Source organism: Corvus brachyrhynchos, unplaced genomic scaffold (assembly GCF_000691975.1).
Source record: "Corvus brachyrhynchos isolate BGI_N302 unplaced genomic scaffold, ASM69197v1 scaffold80, whole genome shotgun sequence".
NCBI classification, from domain to species: Eukaryota; Metazoa; Chordata; class Aves; order Passeriformes; family Corvidae; genus Corvus; species Corvus brachyrhynchos.
Genome location: NW_008236769.1, coordinates 4646761 through 4670745, shown reverse-complemented (window position 1 = coordinate 4670745; position 23985 = coordinate 4646761). Strand labels below are relative to the sequence as shown.

At 38.8% G+C, this 23985-nt stretch overlaps 1 protein-coding gene across 11 annotated transcripts in view; it reads right to left on the bottom strand.

The window, feature by feature from the left end:
* Positions 1-23985, bottom strand: part of LDB2 (LIM domain binding 2) — a 213760-nt gene that overhangs the window by 36881 nt on the left and 152894 nt on the right. For all 11 annotated transcript variants that reach the window (XM_017727573.1, XM_008645028.2, XM_017727575.1 and 8 more), the window contains exons 3-5: positions 15882-16054; positions 10644-10766; positions 8941-9024 (exon numbers count right to left, since the gene is read on the bottom strand). In XM_017727573.1, coding sequence (XP_017583062.1) covers positions 8941-9024; positions 10644-10766; positions 15882-16054 — 380 coding nt within the window. The remainder of the gene's footprint in view (positions 1-8940; positions 9025-10643; positions 10767-15881; positions 16055-23985) is intronic.

Below are 23985 nucleotides of genomic sequence, written 5' to 3'. Positions count from 1 at the left end.
GGCTCACCTAAAAACTATAATCTGTGGTTAATCAAGCTAATTTTCTTTTGTCACAAAACTCAAAAAGAAAAGAAAACCAAAAAAGCAATAAAAATAACCATTTGTTGTTGCTGTTCATGAAGCATGACATTTTCATGGCTAAAACTGCCTAAAGGAATAGAGAAATTAATTTCAATAAATTGGGTTTTATGTGTATAAAATACCTCTGAACAAATGAAAATGACGAGATGACATTTGGATCAAAGGAGATAAACCCATTGACTCCAATGGATGTTGAACTGGATCTTCGATTAACAAACTGCCTTATTATGAGTAATCGTGAGGCAGCAACACCAAGTAGAAAAGGTAACAAAGCACAGGATTAAGGAAGCAATTCATAGTAGGGAGGAATATTTAACACAGCAGAATTTTTTAGCTGTGCAGAACACAACACTAGAAATTACACAATATTTGTGTCAATTCTCAATGTCTTCTGCCTCCACTCTGCTCACAAGCCTTATGTGGACATCAGTACAGGTCTGGTTCAGCACCTTTGCGGATTGGTGCTGCCTATGAATTCTCCACATTACATCCCATGGGTCTACCTGAAGACACAAAACCACAAAATCATGGGCTTCCATTTATGAAACACAAAATCATGGGTTTCCATTTATGAAATTGATACATCTGTTCATATTCCCTTTAATATCAACAGAAGGTATGCTTAGAAATCAAAAGGAATGCACTGATCTACACATTAATGTAGGACACCAATATTCATAAATGTGTGCATACAGCAAGGAAAACGTTTACTGAAGTTTTCCAGTAGGAGAATAATGCCAAATAATTGCAAAGGTAGTGAACAGTATGGTTCAAAGGACACCTACAGAAACGGGTGTTCTGTTTAGATTGATATGTAAGTGTATACAGATAGAATTTTCTTTTTCACCCAGAAGTAGTGCAAAAAATCAACCTTGTCTCTTTATGCTTATTTTGTTTTCAATTCAAGTTTTGTAAATTATGATAATCTGTTCTGAGCAGCTACCTACTCTAAATTCTACTGCTGAAAATCAGTAGTCACTCTAGTGAAATGAACACATTTAGAGCGGTGTGAAACAATAATAGGTCAGATACAATCAATATAATGTCCCAGATCCAGAAGAATGAAACAGAAATTTACAGCTTCATGGAATCCTACTTAGTCTGTAGGATTCCCCAGCTCTTTCTTGTCTTCTTCTATCAGTGTTGCCAAATTTGGAGATGAGGTCCAGCTTTGACAGATTCCAGCTTATAAAAATCCATACTGCTGCTCTGTTCTCTGCCCAGCACAAGTATCACTTCGGGAGCTATTAAGGATGGTCATAATTTAGGTGAAAAGGATTAGATTAGTTCTTTCATAAGATCAGTCGCCTGACCTGGCTCCAACAGTGCTTGCACCAGTACAAGGGAGGTGACCACAAGACAAATTTAGCTTTCTCTGTGCCAGTCTCTAACCCAGACTAATAGTCTCTAAACTATTTTACTGCTTAGAGTCAGATTTTGGTATTTAGGGGTTCTGTCATGAATATAAAATGGAGAGGTTACAGATTAAAAAATGGAAGTATATGGACTAAAAGTGACAAAGTGGGTGGGTATCCTCCATAAACACAACAATCAGGGCATCAACCAGAAAGATAAAGGCTTTTAAGAAACATCCTAGAAGTAGGATCAAACTCAATAGCCCAGAGAAAACTTTCTATTAAAAAGTCAAATTTCAGCTTGAGATGCATCAAAGAAGATCTCTCCAGCAGTGATGGGCAAACAGTAATGCTGTTTTACATATAGAAAGAGCAGCAGGGGAAGGGAAAGAAAGGGGATAAGCAGGCTAACAAGTAAAGTTAACTATGTATAGAAAATTACTTTACAAGGTTATACGAGCTAGTTGCTTGTGATATCCCAATTGATATGAAATTATCTTTATGAAGGTTAAAAACATGAGTGCGTAGGCTACAGGATTCCCTTTCTAAATGAAAAGCAAATCTTAGAGTTGCATAAGCTTTCCACAATAAGTAGTTTAGGTTCTAAACCAACTCCTTCCAAGAACAAAGATTTGAACCACCAGCTTTGCATTAAAGCCTATTTCTTGACCTCTTTGGAGCACTCACTCCTCCCTGCATAAAAATTCATGCCAAATACTGATGGATATTCAATATTAAACAACTAATTAAAATTTTTGCTGTTTTCATTGCTTTGAACAAGAAGCTGGTTTGGGCATTTTCAGGTCTTCATACAAATTGTACCTCTGCAGGTCTCATTCCTAAACTTAATTAACAGTTATTATTATTTATGACTGTACTGCATACTAGTCCAAGCTTTAAATTGGTCTTCTAAAAAGAGAGCCTGTGGCTGTGTTCTTGGACTTTTTTTTCTTCATCTTTTTTCTTTTCTGAAATAACATTATTAGTTCAAATCTTGTAGCTTGTTTTTATATGACTAGTGCTTTGTCTTTGTCTTTCTTTTTCTCCCTTTTACCCTTCTGACATTTTTAATTTTAAACTGCTCCAACCTAACTTCATTCTGATTTCTTACTCATAGATGCTTCAAGGACTCACATTACTGATTATCATCCTTCCATTCTCATTAGTCCAGACCTTAATTTTATTTCAAAGGTCATATGGTCTGTATGTCCAGTGAGCACAGCAACTGCTTGTCTTCATACACACACATCATTCTCCTTAACTGATACTCATGAGCCTGGTAGTGCTCTTTATGTGAAAACTGGCCATTACCATCTCCAGAATACTGGCAAAAGCTGCCATTTCTGCTAAAATCCCAATTTGTACTCTGATCTCTGTAGTCTCTTGTTCTCTATTCCCATTCCCCACTTCTCACTGACTTCTGAAATTTCTGATACTCACAAACACTAAAATCTGTTTCTGAGTCATTAGGAGCAGAAGAGGACACTAATGCACCAGCTTACTGTACTCTCCAGTCTGGTTTAAAATTGCCATCTGATTTTTTTTAAATGCTTTTGGGTTTGCTCCATCCTTTTTTGTTCCTCATGTGCTGCAATTTTCCCATTTGTTTTAGCAAAATACTTAGAAATCAAGGGATGAAAAGCACACCAGTATTATTTCTAACACTATGAATATTATCTTTCCAATCCATGTCCTAGCCAGGGGTTGCTTCAGATTCCATCTTTGCTTTAGAAAATTTCTAAGTTGGTGCTTAATTCTCTACCTGTCCCATCTTCTGCAACTCTCCCATCCCTGTTCTCTCTGATATTTCATGCTTATGATGAATTAACTCCTGATATAAGGATTCTGTGATGTTCTGTCTTTATTAAAAAAGTGAAAAGCTAACATTTGACTGTATGAGCTTTTGCAAAGAACACATTTCTTCTCATTTATTATTCTGAAAGTAACATATAACTATCCCTAAAGCATTAGATACATAAAAGAGAGGAACAGAAACCACTGTGATCATTACTAAAATAAATGCTAAGAAATTACATTACCAGAAAACCTTGGCAGAATCAGCTAATTATAGTTGGCACAGATAGATTATGGATAGCCAGCTACAGTAATCTGAATCCTTCTGTGAGAACCCTCTGGTTTTGACTGTATTTTCCTGTGAAGAGCTACCCCAAGCTGGATTTGTTTAGATTGAAAAATTCCATTATTTATAGGAACTAAGACTACAAAATATTGTGTCTGCTTTCAACATCTATGGTACAGAGGATTCTTTAAAATGTCGGCAGCTTTCTTATGAAAGTCACCAAAATGATTAAATGACCCAAACCGCCTCCTTTGAGTGCTTGAGAACCCTTAATAGAACTTCTCATTCACATCCAGTAGGACACAGCATCTGAACACATCTTCTGTCTCCCTAGCAGCCCCCATTCAGTGCACAGCACAAAGCTAATGAAGTTCCTCTGTGCAGGGCTTCACTCGTAGTTATTGAAGACATGGAAACATAGCAGAAGCAGGGGGCTGCAGAACAAGAAAGGATAGGCTTTGGAGTAGCCCAGTGCTGCTGTAACAAACTGCCCTTGTTCCCAAGCTGTACTCAGTCATGGAAAAAGAATTTTCACTAGTGTGTTTCCAGAAACACCATCTACTTTTTCAAATACATAGCCAGCCTTAGACAACAGACTGCATCCAACAGCAATAGTTTTGTTGTTAGTACATGGGGCAAGATAAAATCCCAAGTGCTCTGCAAAATGAGGCCCTTGCTTTCTCAGAATGGCCACCTCCCACTAGCTGTCCCCTCAGACTGCCCCAGTGCCCATCCATGTGCCTTAGCCCCACACGTGTGCATTGGAATAACAATGCCTCCTTAGCTGGTAGGAGCCATGCAGCCATTACGGTTTGCAGCTGAGATGAAATCAGAGAGTCATTTATGTTGGGAAACACCTCTAACATCATCGAATTCAAACACCAACCCAGCACTGCAAGGCTGTCACTAAACCATGTCCCATAGTGCCGCCTCCACAGGTCTTTTAAATACCTCCAGGAATTGTGAATCCACCACTTCCCTAGGTAGCAGAATGATGCTGGGGAAGAACTGGCAAGAAAATGAGTAGCACTGAAGCACTTGCTACAGAGTGAGGGCTAGTCATCCCATGCACTGCATGCAGTGGGGAGTCTGTGGGAAACACACTGCCTGATGATGTAGTTCAATGATGATGACACAATGTAACTCATAAAGGGAAATGAGTTCATATTGCATGCATGACTCTGAATATAGCATTTATTTTCCCCCAAGCACCTGACGTTGCGTCCTTAACATGTACGCATGTAAACTTTCTCCTTCTTCACTGAAGATACACCAACAGCTGTAAAATAATGACTAGATAGATGCCACGTACTGTTATGGATTAGGAGCAAAATAGCTCCAAAATTATTTGAGCTCATATCTTTCCCATGCTTGAAACCATATTTAGAAAATAAAATTTCCCTGCACATTAAAGGAAGCTGTTGCATGTGTGTCTATTTTGCATGTGCAAAAGAAAATTTTGTGTACACAGTGGGTATACATACAAATAGCTTTTGATTACAATGTAAGTAGTGCCTTTAGAAAATTGTGTCCAATTAAATAATTCTCATTATCCTCCTAGCAGAAGAAATCCAAAAGTGTCTAGCGAGGAACTAAATTAGTGAAAGTGAGGACTCAGAAAATATTGTCCTCTGTGTAGCAATAGTGACACCTCGTTATTGTCTTATATAGAAAACAAACAAATTGGATAATTTGTAGCTCAGATAAGCAAGCCCTGGTTAATAGAGTCATACAGGATGTAAGGGGAAATGGGAGTGCGCATTCCCCTGCCTAGATTCCTCTCCTGACGCGCTCTGCCATGCTAACTCTAACTTTGCAAGGGGCAGATGCAGATTTAGCTCCACTAACATCAATAAACTGGCTACCAGAGCCAGTGTGGGGAGGATGCAACAGATACATGTGGGGAAGAGCTCTAAGAAATCACTCCAGCCCAGCCTGTGAAAGAAAGCAGAGAAAAATTTTGAAAACCAGCTGGGCAAGATGCTACCATATTTCAAGGCTCAGGCCAGGTAATTCTGTCTAACTGACAGTAGGGGCTGACCTTTTAATAGTGTCAGAAATTTTAAGAGAATGAATCATTTTATAGATGGCAGCAAGAAATATCTGAGCTCCAAATTTTGAAGAGTGCAGCTAGTATAGAGGTATTGTTTTTAGAGTACATTCAAATCCATTATGCATTGAAGCTATAAATAAAATAGCTCAGCAATTAAAAAATTGTGTAGAAAAAAAAGAAGGTAATGTGGGGAGTAAATTATTGTAGCTTGGTGGAAACTGTTCTTCTCAATGTTATCTTTGCCTTCAAGCTCTGTACAGGATTCCTGTTCGTTCCTGGACTCATACTGACTGAGACTAGGTCTTGGCCTTATTATCTGGTAGTTCATAATATCTACTACTTGATGACTTGGTAAGAAATTACATTTTAAAAAGCTTGATATTAATTTAAAACCTACAAGATTTTGCTCATTATTTCTGAGACAGCCTATTCAACTCCTAGTCAGCAGCTACAGCAAAGTATGCTGACCCCATTGATGAGGTAATCAATTATGCTGGAACAAAACAAACTCATAACTAGCAAGAAAGGAAGCGTAGGATCTTACACAGAGCCAGAGAAAACAGAGAGAAAGACCATTTGGCAATTGACATAGGACAAAACATTTCATTTCCAGGTTCCAAGAAAATATATTTTAAATTTATATTAAATATGATGTACAAAATCAATGTTCTTCTATGCTGGACAGCTTTACTTGTAGTGAATGAAGACAAATCAGGGCACACATCCAAAGCTGTGGCTTTACAAGCATGTGGCACTCAGGAATGGAGGTTTACATGCCAGCAACTGCAATTATCCCAGCTAGCAATGATTTAGCATTCTGTGATGTCTAGAGCCCAAAAAACACAGGCTATGCTTTTATATCACAACTATCTGAAATCCAGGTTTAAATTCTTCCTTTAAAGAAACTGCAGCACAGCTTGCTGCTGTGTGCACTTTGGAGAAAAAAAATGATTAATTCCGCCCATCAGTGAAGTTTTTGCTCATGAGTATCACAAGCCTTTGCTGTGTGCAGCAGAAAAAAAAGAAATAATTTTTATGCTTAGTTTCTGATCCTTATTCAAAACCATGCAACAGTGCTAATTACTAAACACTGGGAAGACTGAATAAAATATTATAAAATGCTGACTTAAAAACCAACAAAACAGAACACCTTAAACCTAAGTACATTTACATTATTTTAGTGCATGATTTTTAGTGGATGAGCTCAGAAAAGATTTTCATGTTAAAATAAACAGAGGAAAGTAACTGTAAAAGAAACAAATCAAAATGGAAATACACCATGTAATACAAGCTGCCATGATGAACCGAGCATCTGAAAAAAAGAGCAGAATGATCAATCCCTCACCACAAGAAAAAGAGACATGTAAAGATTGGCTTGAGAAAAAAAAGATTTCCTCTTGGAATCACCACAGCAGGAGCCAGAGGAAGCTTTGCACCCAGAGACCTAATGTCATCTGTTAAGCTAACAAAACTAGTTTGGAAGAAGAAAAGAATTAAGACTTCATCTTTTCATCCCCTTCCACTTCACTGCTCATCTCCCTAGTGCTTATCTTGATCCCAGTTTTCTTTTTCTGGGGTTTTTTTCCTCCCTCTCCCTCTCCCTCTTCCTTTCTTGCTTTTTTTTTTTTGATGCTGACAGAGGGAGCAGCATGGGTGCCTGATGCCAGCTGCCTCCTAACTGGAACCCTGCCTTTGTCATTTCCAATGTCACATTGAGCAATCACAGACTATTCCAGAGAGGACCCAGAAGGGGTCAGTGACAGAGGTAGTGCTGGGAATTCCACCTGACCCTTGGGGCCCCGTGGAGGCTGCAGAGTCCCGCGGCTGCTGAGGGGCAGCCTGAGCGCACGATGCTGCGTCCCATCGCGCTCAGGGGATCAAACACCGCACAAGGGGGTCAGTGTCTGGTGCCACTGCGCAGTTTGCAAAGAAACCACGGAAACAGCCTACCTAAGTCAGACACTTTCTGCCCAGTTTGCCACAAGGAATTTCGCTAGGACATGCTCTAGGATGCCCTGCCACAAAACAATGACAGTGTGGCTGTAGGGTTGCCAAAGCACAAGAGCTGCTCTCTGTACCAAATCACGGACTAAACTAACCACGAGAATACAATGTGCATTACACAGACATGTTAACCTTACATTTACACATGGAAAAATCCTAATGAAATGTATTATTCCTCTGAGGTTTTATGCCATATTCTTCTTTCAGTTACAATAGACCAGACCTGCCCTGCACAACTCAGGCTATAATTTGAACAGTAATTTTTACATTAACACCACATAAGCAACAATCAGCAATGGTTTATGCTATTGGGAGAGTAAATACAACTACAAGCTATCTATAAACTGTAGGGATATAGTGAGAGAGATCTCATCACTTGTCTCAGTTCTGCACCCTGTCTCCCCTGGAGTTCAAAACATTCTGGGGACAGGACTCCATCCATCCATAGGGAAGGTATTACAAGGCTCATAGAACTGAATGAAGTACAGCTAAATTACAGACTTAGGTATAGCTCTTCATTAGGCTGAAAATAACTACATTTTATAGTGTTCATTTTATCTTTTAAAAGTGCCTTGAATAATTACTCACACAATTAAAAGGAATAAAACCAGATACTCTTGCCCAAGTTGGCTTGGTGTATCATTGAGCAATTTCCTAGAAACAGGAAAAATCTGAATTTGAAGCTTGAAATATGAACTCTACAAATCTGTATTTCTGTGTATGTATTGTAAGCCTACACCAGGGAATACTTTCAAAAATAAAAATAAACATCTAAACTTTGAATGCACTTTAGGGGTCAAAAAGCAATGGAAACAAATGCATTATTTAATCGTAAAAACCGCACTCAATTCAGTGCAAGGCTAAGGAGGAAGCTCAGGCTCTCAGAGGCATGTGAAGTGAGGACTGCTTTGAGGGACTGCTGCAAACAGGGCTGGAGCTGAGCTTTCCCTCAGCTCTGCCTCTGCCTGGAAGAGGTGGCAAGGTTGAAAGGCTGGAGAAGACAGGCAGCTTTTAATAAGAATTAGCTGCCATTTTCTCAGGCACAGTGAAACAGAGAAGAAAAATATTGGGAACTTCTTGCTTACAATAAAATAAAGGCATTACTCAAAACTGAGAAGAAAGACTGTTAAAAAGAGGGGCTACTCACACAAGGCTTGGAGTGAATGATAAAATTCTTAGCTTTTTTAATAGCCTATTGTTATCAGCTACATCCCTACTACGGTGTCTTTGTTTTTCCTTCACCCTCATTAAGGGTTAGGTCAATTTCTTACCTGAGTGACACAGGCTCTGCTCTCATTACCTTGACTCAAAGCCAACAGTACTTTTTAAAAAATGCTCACAATAATCATCAGCTATGGAATGCTTACCCTGAGGTAGTTGAGGGTGAAGTTTGTCAGACCCATTCGAGTGATGTTTTTGGACAGCTGCTCCAGCACCTGAGGGTCTTGTGCCTAAACAACAAAGGAAAAAATAATTTTCACTTTGCTTTTCATTGGTTTGTTTTTGGTTTTTTTCTGTGTGTTTAGTGGAGTGTAGGAAGGGTTCCCTGAAAAGCAGTGCCACTGCTATGGAAAAATTACACATTGATGCTAAATTTATGTAATAAGCTGGAGTTCCATATGCATAGGAAAATGTAAAGCAGTATTGGAGCAGACTAAAGACTGTTCTCTAGTATGTTCCTTTGATCCCTGCCCATCCATTCAAAAGATAGACCTAAGAGGTCTGGTCATAAAAGTGAGCATGGCCCCAATATGCTCACTTGCTCAGGAAGCAAAGAGCTTCCTGAGGGATTGCAGTACACTTTGAGCCTTCTATTTGTTGGCTGGGGTCCCAGGACATTAGACAGAAAAAGGCAGGAATAAGAAACTTATCATTTTCTTTTTGTGGAAAGAGACTGCCGCAGAAAGACCTCATCAAGTATATGACATTAAGCACAGTCTGGAGAACCCTTCTGATCTAAGTTATTTTGCCAGAATTAAACAGCGAAAAATGCAAGTATAGTGCTTCCCTGACCCTAGCCAGGATCTTTACCTGTGAGACCAGCCTCCTCTTTAAAATGAGATTAATCTCGTTACAAAATTAATATCTGCTGGTTGCTGTCTAACCTGCTTCGACTCTGAATTGTAGAAGTCCCCTAAATACATAATGTTGATCATGGCCATCCTCATTGTCCCTTAATGGGATACTGTTGAAGAGTCCAGTTGATTAGTCCCCTAAAACAGCAGATAATGCTGGGACAGAAATGGTGGGCAGGTTTTCACAGGTGTTTTCTTCAGGCTTGTAATAGCACTTTGAAAAAAGGTCCAGGTTGCTTAAGCGATTTAAAATTCCTCACTATGAATATATCTTTATCTATAGATATCTAAGTAACTTGATGTTAAAATATAGGAATATCTTTGGGTCTGTGTTCTTACCCTTTATAAAACCATAGTCCTGCACCTGATTTTGTATATTGGGGCATTACTAGTAGGAATGGTTCTATGGTGAAGAAATGAAAGTGTTAATAAAAGCATGTTCTTTGTTTCTCCACAATTTACCTTCTTATATTTTGACTTTAACTTGTAGAATATTTAATATTTTAATGTTTCATTGAGTGTGTTTTCATCCAATAACAAAAGAAAGTCATGAAATGTGGAACAAAAAGAAGGTCTGGATTAAAATTCTAATGGCTTCTAAGTAAATATATGGCAATTTCTTATCTTACGTCTATGCAAGGGTAACATCAGTTTCTTCATTTAAAGCTTAAATATCATTCGTACCTACAACGATGAAAATTCACAGACTTAGGTGTAGTTCATATCAATAAGAAGAGATTTTGGACCCAAATCATACAGACCACCAAGTGGGATTAAAAAGAAAATTACGTGCTAAAACAGAATGAAAACATAGCAACAGTGGCAATAATAGAGCACTGAGAAACAAGGGAGTGATGAAAGAACTTGTAAATAGACGTAATTGCAGGCAAACCAATATTTATAGTTAATTGCCTTGGGTGTGAAATTTGCTGGAGCTCTTCATAAACCTAATCTCATCTCTTTGCATTAGGTCAAATGAATAAAGGATTACTTACATGCATGGCTAGAATGCTGCGTGGGACTAATTCTCTGTATTGTCTAATAGTAAAGTGCCATGTTTTTATTCTCATAAGATCATCAAAAGTAAACTCCAAGATAAGACGTCCTTCTGTGCATACCTAGAACACATAAAATGCATGAAATAAATTCCCAGGAATTTTGTTTTCAATGGTATTGTATCATCGATTAAACAACATTCAAAAATATCAGAGCAGTATTCTGTTGTACATCTCTGCTAGATTAATTGTTTTTTGTCCTCTTGGGGAGAAAGAATGAATGTGGGAAAATTACTTCATAGGCCTTACCTCAGAGACAGTAACTTATAATGCTATAGATTTTATAGCATTTTACAAACATAGAATATTGTGCACTTAATCTTGTTTATTGCATCAATTCTCTTTGCCTCATAGTTTGCTACTGCTAATTAATGACTGAACCTCACAGTGGTGGTGGCTGTGGTGCAACTGAGTGCACTCGATGGCAAGTTGCTGAACCAGTCATTCCCAACCTGTTTTAGACTGCCCTTTCCTTTCTACAGCTTGGCATATAAACCTTTCTTTCATGTCCAGTTGGAATAGGCAATGCCCTGAATGCCTGGGGCCAAACCTGGGTTTTTTCACTAATTTTCTCCTTGTCTTTTCCAAGTGTCCTTGTCTTTTCCAAACACTTCGTCCTGTTTGGTTTGTTTTTTGTGGTTTTGTTTTTTGGTTGGTTTTTTTTTTCATTTCTTATCTAGTTTTATTAATCCCCCCTTCCAAGGAAAGCCAGATCGGTACCCATCATGGAGCTCTATTTTCCTCACAGGTTTGAGACTGAGGGGAGCAGAGGAGAGCCAGGACAATGAAGCTACTTCCACCAAAAGTGGCTCACACAGTTTTGTGAGGAATCTTCTGTCTAAGAAAGGACAGAAGACATGGGAGGAATAAATGCAGCAAGTGGGTACTAGCTATAAATGAAAAATAAAATAAATTACTGGGGACTTTTAAACAACTCTTCACAATTTTATGTGGAAAAAGTACATGGTTGTGGTCTTCTTTAAGGTGAAAAATACAAGCCCAGCATGATATCTTGACTGGGGGCACTGTGGAGTACTGAAAATGATGTCTGATTTGAAAACTGACCATCACTGTTGATTTTTTTTTTTAAATTGGATATTTAGACTTACAACCCCTGTTCACAGTAAGCTTGCAAGTGCAGGGTACAGAGATATTGTGAAAACAGGGTGTAATGGCTTTCAAAAGAAAGGGTTTCTACAACTTTAATTTTAATACAGCTAGTATTTGATTGAAAAATAACCACCCCAGATTCAGCTGAGTCTGTTGAGCCTTTTTACAAGCTCCAACTCAGACTTGGCGAGCTCTCACTTGGTCAATGTGTGGCTTTTCTGGTTAACAGTTCACTTTAATGCCCTTACAGTTTTTCTTCCTTATTGTTTCTGCAAAAATACATAGGTAATTTTAACAGGCATACTATATAGACAATTTCCTGTAGACCTGTGAAGGAGAATCTTGCAACAGGTTCTCATCTGCCCTTTTCAACACACCTTAGTGATGCCTTCAGATGTTTAATGTGCCTTATGTTTCACCCTTATTTTGATTTTCACATCACCTGCACTATGATGAGAAATTACACAAGGGTACACATGCATACACATAAGGATTCACAGAAGAAAAATATTTTCTATTAATGTTACTGTGTCGAGACCGAAGATCCTGGTTACTGACCAGTTAATGTGAAAACATTTCAGGTTTAAAATAATTTTTTATAATAAGACCTGTGGCTTCTCAAATGTTTCTTCTCTTAAGCTCACATCGCCAAAGCTCTTAGCAGATTTTAGGCACTGGCATTAACAAATTTTAATAGAAAAACTTAAACGCATTCCTCATATTACAGTGGTAAAAATTTATACATCTTATAAAGGAATTTAATTTCCTTATGTAAAGTAGAATTTTACAAATTGCTTTTAATCAATAAAATTGGCACAGTTCTTATTTTAAAAGGGCTATTTTTTTTCCTGAAAGCTGCTTTTTACACAGAATCCAAAAAATCAAAAGGGTCTCCAATTAAGAAAACATTTTCTGTTGTGCTGAATTCATGTTACCGTACTGTGAGCTCTGACATTTTGTTTCTGTGGTAACCAAAATCAGCTGATTAGTTGGCATGGCAACAGAAAAGATGTAATCCCAGCAGACACACTCTAATCAATGCCCCCAGCACAGATGGTCTCCGGAGGATCAACAAGAAAGAGGCTGGCAGGCATTCAGTGTATCACGTGGTTGCTCTAGACTAGGCCAGGAAAAAACTAAAAAAGAACATTTCTCAAACTAACCAATAGATTTTTAACCCCTTCACTGCACTTATTAATTGTAGGAATTTCAGCTGCTTATGCCTATGAAAACCAACTTTGGTCCTGTGCCTTATTGCTCACAATCTCATTCTCCCAACACTGGGCATCTTTATAAGTGCTCCCCCTTTATTAACTACCATTTCTCAAACATGAGTTGTTTCTTGAAAAGAAATCTAAAGCTTATACAAATCTGGGCAATGTCTGGTATTATTAGTAAGGATTAAAATCGCTGAGTTTCAAGGGCTTCACCAATACAATCCAGCTGATGGCTGCACTGTTGGGAGCAGGAAGAGAGCAGTGAGCACATGAGGTGCCCACTGCTTTAGTGGTCAAGGCAATGCCCACCTCTGCCATTCTACTGGGAAACAAACATTGATAAGTGTAGAAAAACAATTTGCCTACACATAAAGTGGGAGTGCCAGAGTTGGAGTAAACATGGTGAAAACAGACTTAGGAGGACTCCTAAAACTTTCATCTACCTGAAGAAAAAAGTGGAGCATCTCCCAAGTAAACAAACAGAGTGGTCTTGCCTTCAGTCTTCTACAACATTTTATGTATGCCATTGAACTGTTATAAATTCTTTATACTACTTATTTATATCTTGATAAAAAAAATTTAAAGTGTGTGACACTTTACAAGGACCTCTCAGCCTCTAAAGACAAGCTGGACTATTCATGTTCTTACTGCTAGGCATCTTCTGGCCATACTTGTTCGAAAAGAATTGGAAATGCCATTTTATGTATTCATCCAATACTGCTGTATGCAGTGATTTGCTCTAACTAGCAAAATGTTGAAATGAATAAAATACATTTGATTCTTGATTCTGTGGATTCTTGATTCAATACATAATGAAAAGTGTCACAGTCTGTTATATCAGAAGTTAGTGAATTTTCAGCTTAGAATTTTCTTGTGAAACAGAAACAGTTTGTAGTTTTGCATTAAACCCCCCCCCCATGGTAGTTTCACTGGGTCAAATTCAGTTATGATCCAAGGAGCTACACAGCCCATTGCAGTGGGGCTTATTATGGGAGGTCTGCTTTGTTCCATCACCGATGCTGTGAGAGTAGGAGTTTACCTTTGAGTACAAGATCTGTGCCTTTGGTATCTCTGCTAGGAGTTAAACAAGCACAGCTGAGACAACATTCAGCTCTAACTTATTTCTGAGAGAGTAATATATTCTCTTCTCCCCTATTCCACCAATTACTGTATTTCAGATTTGCTCTTACTAACGAGCCATATTTTAAACATACGTGCATTAAACCCTCCTAATTTTTCTCCTAGAATCCAAATCACATCTCCACCTGAACTTTTCCACCAGGGCACAGAGGTTTATATCGGAATCTGCCAGAGAAACGTCAAGGCTGAGGCAAGCTGTGCACTGCTGGGGCTGCAGCAGACAGAGAGACCCACTGCACACAACAGGACTGTGCTGCGGGGGGCAACTGTGGTCCCCTCACAGGAGGTGGGCACCCAGCCCAGTCCATACTGTCCGTTCATCTTTGACTTGCTGGATGCTAACCTCCTTTCCAAAATAACAATGCTGTCATGTGCTGCCATGATAAGTAAAATAATCTAATTGCATTGAGAAAAGTGTACTGTATTTACTGGTTAAAAAAACCCAAACCAACCCTCTTTTATTTGCTATTGCAATAAAGCTAACACAAAGGGAAATGACACAGAAATCGCTTTAGGGAGCTCAGCAGTGAAGCAGCTACTGTGTAACTTTGGTACATCTCCTGCCCATGGCCAGGACTCACAGCTTCTCATGAGCAGACGGGTGGAAAAGAGGTGCTAATAGGAATATCTGGTCTCTTCTCTGTCTATCTGTGTGTAAGCCACAGGGGCTGGAGTGGGCTCACACTTCCTGGCTCACCAGGGCACCACACACCGGCAGCTTCCTCTCCTCTGAGCCCCACCCCAATGGGAGGTGGCAGAGAGGGCCCTGCAAAGGGATGGGACTCACATACGTGCTAGAACGGCACAAGCCATGTACACTGTAGTCATGATGCTGTCAATAGCCAATGACTTAAAATTAAAACCTCCACAGTCATGCAGGCCAGGACTAGCTACCATGGATTAGCTACCTTCTCCTGCTGCCCCTTCTCCTTTTGTTCTTTGCTTCATGAAAAAGTTACAGATGAACAGGTACAAGATGGAAGATCATTATTTCCTGTTAATATATTAAAATGTATTCACTTCCATATTGAAAACAGTTTACTGATTTTATTTTTTTTGCTATAAGAAAATTTTTGTTTTAATTTTTATTTTTCACCCTTTTGGTACTGCTGTTTTATATACATATGTGGCACCAGTTTTAATTACAGGACTACATGTGCCCTATGCATGAAGATTATTCACTATCAATTACAAATATTGAATATTCACTAACTGTTTGATCCAGAGTGTGTTTCAATCAATTGACTCCTTCCATTAAGTTCGTTATCCTTTGGACTGGCATCCTACTGTATTAAATCAGTATTTTCCTCGAGATTTATAGTTCTTGTACTAGCTAAGTATCAAATGTACCAAATGGTAGGTACCAGCAATGTGAAATCTCATAGTTGCCTTAAAATCAAACCCAGAGTAAAGGAGATGGGCAGGCTGAATTTAATTCACATAAAACTGATAATTCTGGCAACCTGGCATTACGTGCTTCTCTTGCAAACTTTCTGGAAGAATTGTAGGAGATACCCACAGAATTTTCCAGTCACATAATGAATATAGAAAACAGTAATTAAATGGCTCCAAGGGTTTTCAGAATTAGAAATAATCAGTCTACCAGAAAAATTCAACAGCCAATATTTTTCACCCTTATACACACTAAAAAAGAAAAAGAAAACCAAAAACCAAAAACCAACAATATGTTTTATTGAGTCTTCCCTGTTACCTTGGTAAACATGGGTTTTCCATGCTGAGTGACCATGGTGCATTGATCACAGTCCACTGTGATAGATGAGTTGTGGTATGACTCTTTTGAGTGCTTGAGAATGTAATACAGGTCTGTTACACCTCCTTCAAAGACAGTGCTAAAATAACGAGGGATGAGGGTCCTTCCAATTGCTGTGAGGAAAATACAAAGCAGAATTCAGCAAATGCTCTAGGTTATAAAATTTCAAACCATTTGCTAACAGCACATGAATAATTTTAAGTGCAATGAAATCAAACTTTCATTTAACGAATATAATACATTTTCTCTCCCTTTTGTAGAGACAAAGTTGTGCCAGCTCCCACTGAAATCAATGAAAATGGCTGACTCCATTCAGAGGGAGTGGGCTCATCATATTTAATCTTTTTACATTGATGGCAAGTTAGAGTCACTCTTGAAACCATCTGCAAGGTTTTTTGTTCCAAAGTAATTATTACATGAAAACCCACATGATGTCAATTACTACTGAAAGCTGAATATTACCCGTAAGTGTATAAATCCAAGTGGTGAATATTGACAGAAATATACTTCTACACACCAAAAAGCAAAGCACTTTTTTATAAGGAGGTTGTGTACACATATGTTTGTGTGCAGGGACACATATATTTATATGTACCCACCCATACATGCACACACACACACACACACGCATGCACGCTTGATTCAACAGGAGGGCTACTACTGAGAAATCAGAGTACTGGGGATTGAAGGAGGACCTGAGAATGGAAAACTAGAATGCTATACAATATATGACTACCCACAGGTCTATCCGGGATCTCTCTTTAGACCAGAATTTATGTCATAGGCTAGAAAGTCTGAGCAGACACCTGCACTCCCTTACATGCACCACTTAAACCCCAAACTGTGGACTGAAGGTAACCAATTCAGCAACACTTAGGCAAAATTCTCACTGAAGTCACATCTCTCACTTCAGTAGTAGAGTCAGGTAATTTTTACAAGGTCTAATTCCAAAAATGTAGTAGTGAGAATGAGCTTCTGAATGTGCTTCAGAAGCACAAACTAGTAGCAGCACTGACATCAAAGGCAATTACCTCACATGCAGCTCATGCTTTCCATCTCCTTCTTTACAGATAAATTTGAATGTAACCACAAATTGGTATAAGAGAACACTTCAGTTTATAATAGATGGATACTTCCATACCAAATGACTCATTGCTTTGCAAGCATTAATCAATCCACAGTAATTTTGAGTGGTGGATACATAAAAATTGCCTCCATTTTACAAGGAAAAACCAAGCAATCTAAATGTTCTCTTGGTAGAATGAGATAGGAAAGTCACCATCCACAGGCAAGATTAGAGTTTATTAGTTCTTAATTCTAATTTGTCTATTAGGACTGTGTGGTGACTCATTCCTCCCTCATTTGCTGTATAATTTTGAGAGTGTTTTCTAAAAAAACTATTTTCATAGAAATTTTGCCAGAATATGAACAAAGGCTCCTGAACCTAAAAACGCATTTGCAAATGGGTGTTGCAAATTAAAAAATAAGGCATTTTCAGAATAGTTCTGTGAATACTGTTTTTGTTCTGTGCATTGCAATGTGGAATATTGTACAGGCAGTCATAATGCATATTGTATAATGAAAATATGCAAATATAGAAAATTAGGACTTGTTAAAGCTTTTGCTGTAATATCAGATATCAATGTAGTTTAATGTACAAAAATATACCACACTCTCTGGAAGTGGTTGACAATCAAGTGAATACATTGAAAGACTGTTATACGACTCTAGATCCTAAAAAACCCCACCCACTAACCATGCATATAATAATTTTCTACAGTCTTTTAATTTAATTTAGAAAAACTGAAGTCCAGTGTATTAGCACAGGATTTAACTCATGGTTTAACTCAAATTTCTTCATGTTGGTGTGGTATATAGCAAAAAGTGAAATTTACCCATCAAGTTAATTTCTTGCTCCCCTAAGGCTAATTAGTGCAAATTAAATTTCCTGCTAATCATCTTAAGCAGCAAATGGGCAATATGAAAATCCAGCATTCCTACTGATTGTGATAAACCTCTATTCATGTGACTTATGCACTGCATAAATATCTTGAAACTATTTAACTGCAGTTTATAGACTGTTCCCAAAGTAGCATGGTCACGTGGCGTTGCTTTTTGCCCTGTACTTACAGCTACAACACATTAAAGAAGGCTAGAAGTACATTAAATAATTTATTCTCATTACTAGTAAGCATTTTAATAAAAATTAATTCCTAGGAAGCGTTATCTATGTTTGCCACAGGGATATGCTACTGTGAAGAACAAAGTGGGAGACCAAAAGGATGAAGAGGAATAGAGGTGCACACAAGGATATGGTCTGTGGAACCTGATTTTCCATGACAGATGCACGTGCAGACCCTGTCAGTCTGTAAAACTGAAAATAACTGATGCAAATATCCAGCATAAATGTTTATAGCTACATATTCAGCTCCAGAAGAAGCAGTAATGGAAACTTGTGTTAATGAGCAGATCTGCCCTCAGCTCACTATGTTGCTTTGCCACAAAACACTGAAACATGTTCAAGGTTTTGGTTCTCTTCCTGAAGCACTCAATGGCTTAAAAAGATAATTTAATTTCTAGGATAAACATGCAACTCTACAGCAGTAACAAGGTTTTTTGTGCAGGAGATGGCATTTCCAAGAACAACAAAGGGCTGTGGAATAGCTCTTACGAGGCCTAGAGATCATCCCAAACTTCAAGCATTTTTTTAGTGCAAAGGACTTTTCCTTGAATTTTTCTCTTCCAAGACATTATTGTGTAGATGAGTATGCAAGCACATATGTGTGTGTACTCCCTGCTTTGCTGCATGCATACATACAATCCTTTCCTGGGCAAAAGAATGGGAACATGGCAAAGGTGCTTTTCTTTCCCTTACTGCAGGTAGATGGACACGCTCATGTGTGGATGTACACACTCCACTCTGTCTCTGTCTCTACATGTCAACAAGATTTCAGCAACACCATGTAGCTTCCCTTTGAGATAGCAGAAGGATACTTTCTAGGAGCACCCTGAAAAATGTAAAGGCAGGATTGGATATAGGATTGTGGCCACTTCAGGGTGTGGCAGGATGTGGTCCAGCCATTCTTGTGCCAGTGAAGTGAAATCACCCCTTGTAGAGCACAGAGCAAGCTGCATGCCAGGTTGGCCTTGTATTTGCAATTCCCCAGTGGCAGTCACAGCAATAATGGAAAGTATAGTCTAAACAGCACATCCAATCCCACCAGTGGGACTGAATGAAGTTTTATGTGCTACTGCAATTGGAATTCCTTTATATTTTAGAGTGTATTCTGTGGGTTTTAGTTCACAGAATACATGTTCGAGAATGTGTGTCTGTGCTCCTCCCTACCATACCACACCTCCCTAAACAAGCATCACATAGACCCAGCACACAGCTGAGTATGGAGAAGTTCTTGTAATTTCCTTTCCTAATGTCAGGACTTTATTCTTTCTCCAACCTTTTTGTTCACCCACCCCTCTGGTCCTATTGTCTGTTTCCTCAGCTTATGGTTGGTTGCTTATCTTCCAAGCTCACTGTTCAACTTCCAGTATCTCCCTGTCTTCTCTCCCTCCTCAAATGCTGCCCCTTTTTCTTTCGCTGCAGGAAACTCATTAACCTATCCTAATTCTACATGATTTCTTCATTCTTCTTACTTAGGAAGGCCCAGTTATTTAGTCTGTCTCTTTGTTCTCCTCCACACTGCCCAAAATGCCAACTTCACATACACTTTTTCAGTGTCCTTCCTGCCCAGCCAGGCTTCCACAGCTTCTTGTCCCAGGCTCCCTGCCTTAGCAGCCTAAGCTTTCCTTCTAGATCTTGATTTTGTGTGTTCCCCCCTGCCACCCCTCAAATTCCCTCTCTGCACACCCACTTTGTCTCCTCATAACAGCAGATTCTTTCTCCAAATTAATCTCATATGTCCTTCCTTCCTTCAGCTTCTCATCAGCCAGAGATCAGCCAAGAGGACCTCTTTACTCTTGAAAAAGGAAAGAGGTTTGGCCTTGCCCAGCCAAACATATCCCCATTCCCTATATTTTTCTCATTGACTTCTAACCCTCCCTTACTCCATCTTCTCCTTTCATCTGGCAGTTCCTATTTCTCTCTCCTCTATCATATCAATGTCATCTGGTCCTGATTTTTAGCCTCCTTTTTTTTTCCCCCTCCTCTTTCCTTTTCTTTCCTCTACATTCAGGTTAAGTGCCTTCCTTCATAAGGCCACCCAGATCCCAGGTGCATCTGCCAGCAGTGTAGAAGGGAAGGTTTCCTGCTCTTGCATGCACCACTGGCTGAGCCTTCCCTGTGGGTTTTGTAATGAAAATGACCATGGTTCCACATAGCCCTGAGCTACAAAATATCTAGTTACTCTATGTAGTTGGCATGTGGATACCCCACTGGGCTCCTACTATGTACCTGGGAAGGCAGATCTTGGAAATTTCAGCTGTCAAACCCTAGTAAAGCCTGCACTGAATACCTGAGAATGGGTACCTTTCTTTTCCCCAAAATATTTAGAAATCTGCTAAATTCAGTCAGATTTGCACGAAGAGGACAAGAGGGATACCCCTACCACAAAGGTGAGCAACCCTACTCCAAAGCATACAGATTTTTAAACATTTAAGAAACAAACTTGCAACACTTCTAACATGGAAAAAATACCTTCATCTATACAAATAACAACAGGCTTTTACTGTCCCATTACCCAGAAAAGACCATTTAATAGTGTGAAATGTGACACCCCACATTGCAAGATACTGTATATACTAGAAGGAAAAATCACCTGCACCTCAGCATTCAGGCATTCATTCCAGATCACTGGAATGCTGCTTTAAATTATCATTTTTTCCTGGGCAGCATTCCTCCCAAGCTGAGGGGGGATTTCTTACGAGAAGTGGGCACTGCCACTTAATCTTTGCTGAATTTTGCTAGCAGTTGCCCAGATAGCAAAGCAAAGTAACAAAGACCAGCTGGATTTAGCAACAGGAAATAGTTATTTATATGAAAATGTCTGTAAGAAAGGCATATCTGAAATGAGTATTTTGCACAAAAAAGAATGCTGTCATGCACTGGCATGACATAACTTTAGCTTATTTTGTAGCATGACAGCTTGGCTGCATGTGATTCCATGTAACTTTTCCATGGATCAGAGACCAAAAAACAATTTCAGAATTAAGTAAGATAGATTTGTGACACCCCCCAAATATGAGTGGTCCAGAAATCAATTAATTCAATCTATGAACATAGGCAAAAAGCTTTATAGGTCAGTAACAGTTACGTTATATATAATTCCTCAAGTATCACAGCTGGGGAATTCTAAGGAATAGAATGAAACCATATGACATATTAAATGGCCCAAGGCCTGCTTCTCAAGGAGGGAAGCACTGAGGACACACTCCTGCTTTTTGGCCTGGGCATGCACCAATGATGATTAGGGTGTCCCTCTCTCACCCTGATCTTTTAGTTTATTTTCCCTTTCAAATATGTTTGCCTGAGCATAAAACACTTCATTCTGTCAGGAATATGTATAATTCTAGAATTGTTTTTCCATCCCAAACTGAGCCAAAAAGTCCAATGATCTCCAGATGGGATTGTCCATAACTTGTGAAGTTTAGGGTTTTTCCAAGCCTCAGATGAGCTGTGGGTAGAAAGCCAGCTAAAAAAATAATTTACAATATAATTTTGGTATCACCACACGGTGTGGTGGCGATGGTACTGTTGGATGGTTGGGGTTTTTTTCCCTGAGGAAGGCTTGAGTTAAACAGAAAGTAAACATGTTTTTGTAGTCCACAGGAAACTGGTATTATTTGTGGGCTAGGAATAGTTGAAGAACATTTCCTCCCTTTGTGTGCCAAAGATAGGCTGTCAAAATCTCAAAGCCCCCTCTACAGAATGAAGGGTCACGGCCTCTTTGCAGAAGCAGGGCTTGATAGCAAACCCCTCCTTGCTCACTGAACTGCTCATGTGTTACCTTTACAGTAGAAGCTCTCAGAATCAGACATTTGGATTTAGCATATACACCATGTAAAATAACTGCCAAGTTGGTGTAGAAGAGAAACAACGGAAGTGTTAACCAGTGAAATAAAAATATTGGTTTTATTGCTCTCAGGCTGTTTTTTTTTTTGCAGCTTGAATCCTGTCAAGTCCTCTGTCTTTAATTAAAGCTAGGTTATAAAATAAGTAATAAAACAGAAATGAATAAACCCCAAAAAATATAAAAGATAAAAAGCCTTTAACAGTTACACAGAATCAGCAACAGAATGAAAAAAACCACTCTCTGCCTATAGCTCAAAGGAATTCTGGAAGCTCTGGTGCAGCCTGCAGCTGATTATCTCATCAACATGATATAGATGGGCTCGAGAAACACTGCTGGTTGGAGCTGTGGATTTTTTTGGCTCCCAATACAAAATGTTGAGTTGTCCCATAAACCTCTAGGCAGACTATGAGAGTCTCTTGCTTGAAAGATTATCACAGTTGGATCTCAGTAATTAAATGGAGATGTAACTAACTCTCCTCAGCCAGATGCAGGGACTAGGGAAGCCAGGAGACAGCAGCCCATTGATTGCAAATGAACCTTCCTGGGCACTGCAAAAGAGAGCATGAGCTTTCTGTTAATTGTTAATTGACATCTCTGGGCATGGCTAACTAACAGCTGCATGGGCCAGAGCTTGGCATGTTCATTTACATATGTTCCTGTAACTGAAGTGAACAAATCAGTACACACAGAGCAAAACTTTGTGGAGTTGCACAACACATTGCTGCTATTCTGACTACATTTCTATTTGCCCAAAATTGTCCCAGTGAAAGAGCACATCAGCCTGTTCTTCCAGACATGGTCCATCTGGCTGCCATGTGGAGGGAGGAATCCCTCTCTGAAGCTGGACAACAGCAAAGCTCCAGTTTTCAGTACTGTGACCTGCTCTCTGGAAGAGCTTCAAGGCAGGACGCTCATGGGACTGCTCCTCCACCTCTGTAAGACCTTATCTGCTGAGAGGATTCAAACCCAAACAACACAAATCTGTCAATTCCTAGGAAAAGCTGCTATCAGATTTGATAGTGTGGCATGGAAGGCAGTGAAAAGACGGTCTAATAAGTCCAAATTCTGTCTGACAGAGACATGTGGGCCATGTTGATTAAACCACCCACATGTATCCAAGGCAGAAGCTGGCACACACAGACCTGTCCTTTTTAAATCCCTATCTAGTGTGTAAGATTGGGCTTCTATCATGTAGGTTACTTTTAGAATAAAAATTAGAATATGTGATTAATTTCTGCTTATAGAAATTTTTAGTTATTTATACAAACTAGATATTAAGTAAGAGTAGAGGTATGATATAAAATCTATACAATAGCAATAATGATAATACTATATTAGAGAACACTAGTGTACTTTTAATAGTACTATAACAGTAATATATTACATTGTATTCGCACATTCAGAAAACATACATATAATCTACCCATATTATAACTTTTAAACACCATGAATTTTGGAAGAGAGGGGAAGTAGTACTTCCATATGGCAAAATCACACCTTTTAAGGAGTAAAATTAGCATATTCTTAATTAACATATTCTTCCCATGTACTTAAAATTATGGTTTTATTTTTAATGATCTACTTTGCACCTTTTGGATATTGTGGAAATCTAATGTTTCTAACCAATTTGCCTTTGTTCTCAATTTTTGACAAAATTACAAAGTAGAATGTGTAACATGGATTCAGTACTGTTATTCAGTGACTTGAATCCTTCCCACAACCAGAACCCAATGGTTTTGTTTAGTTCCATGACACTTTCACACTATATGCAGTATCTTATTTACTTTATATCAACAACATTGCCTACAGTTAAAGGCTATAACCCAAATATTAAAGCTTATAAAGTTGCAAATGTATAGGTTTTTTCTCTCCAATTCCTTCTAGCCTGTATAACTCAATCATTGTGGTAGGTCTGACCGTGCCTTTTCTCCAGTATTTTCTAACAGCATTTTACCCTTGTGAGGATTTGTGTGTATAATTTGATTCACTTGACAGTGTATTTCCTTTTTTCGAAAGAG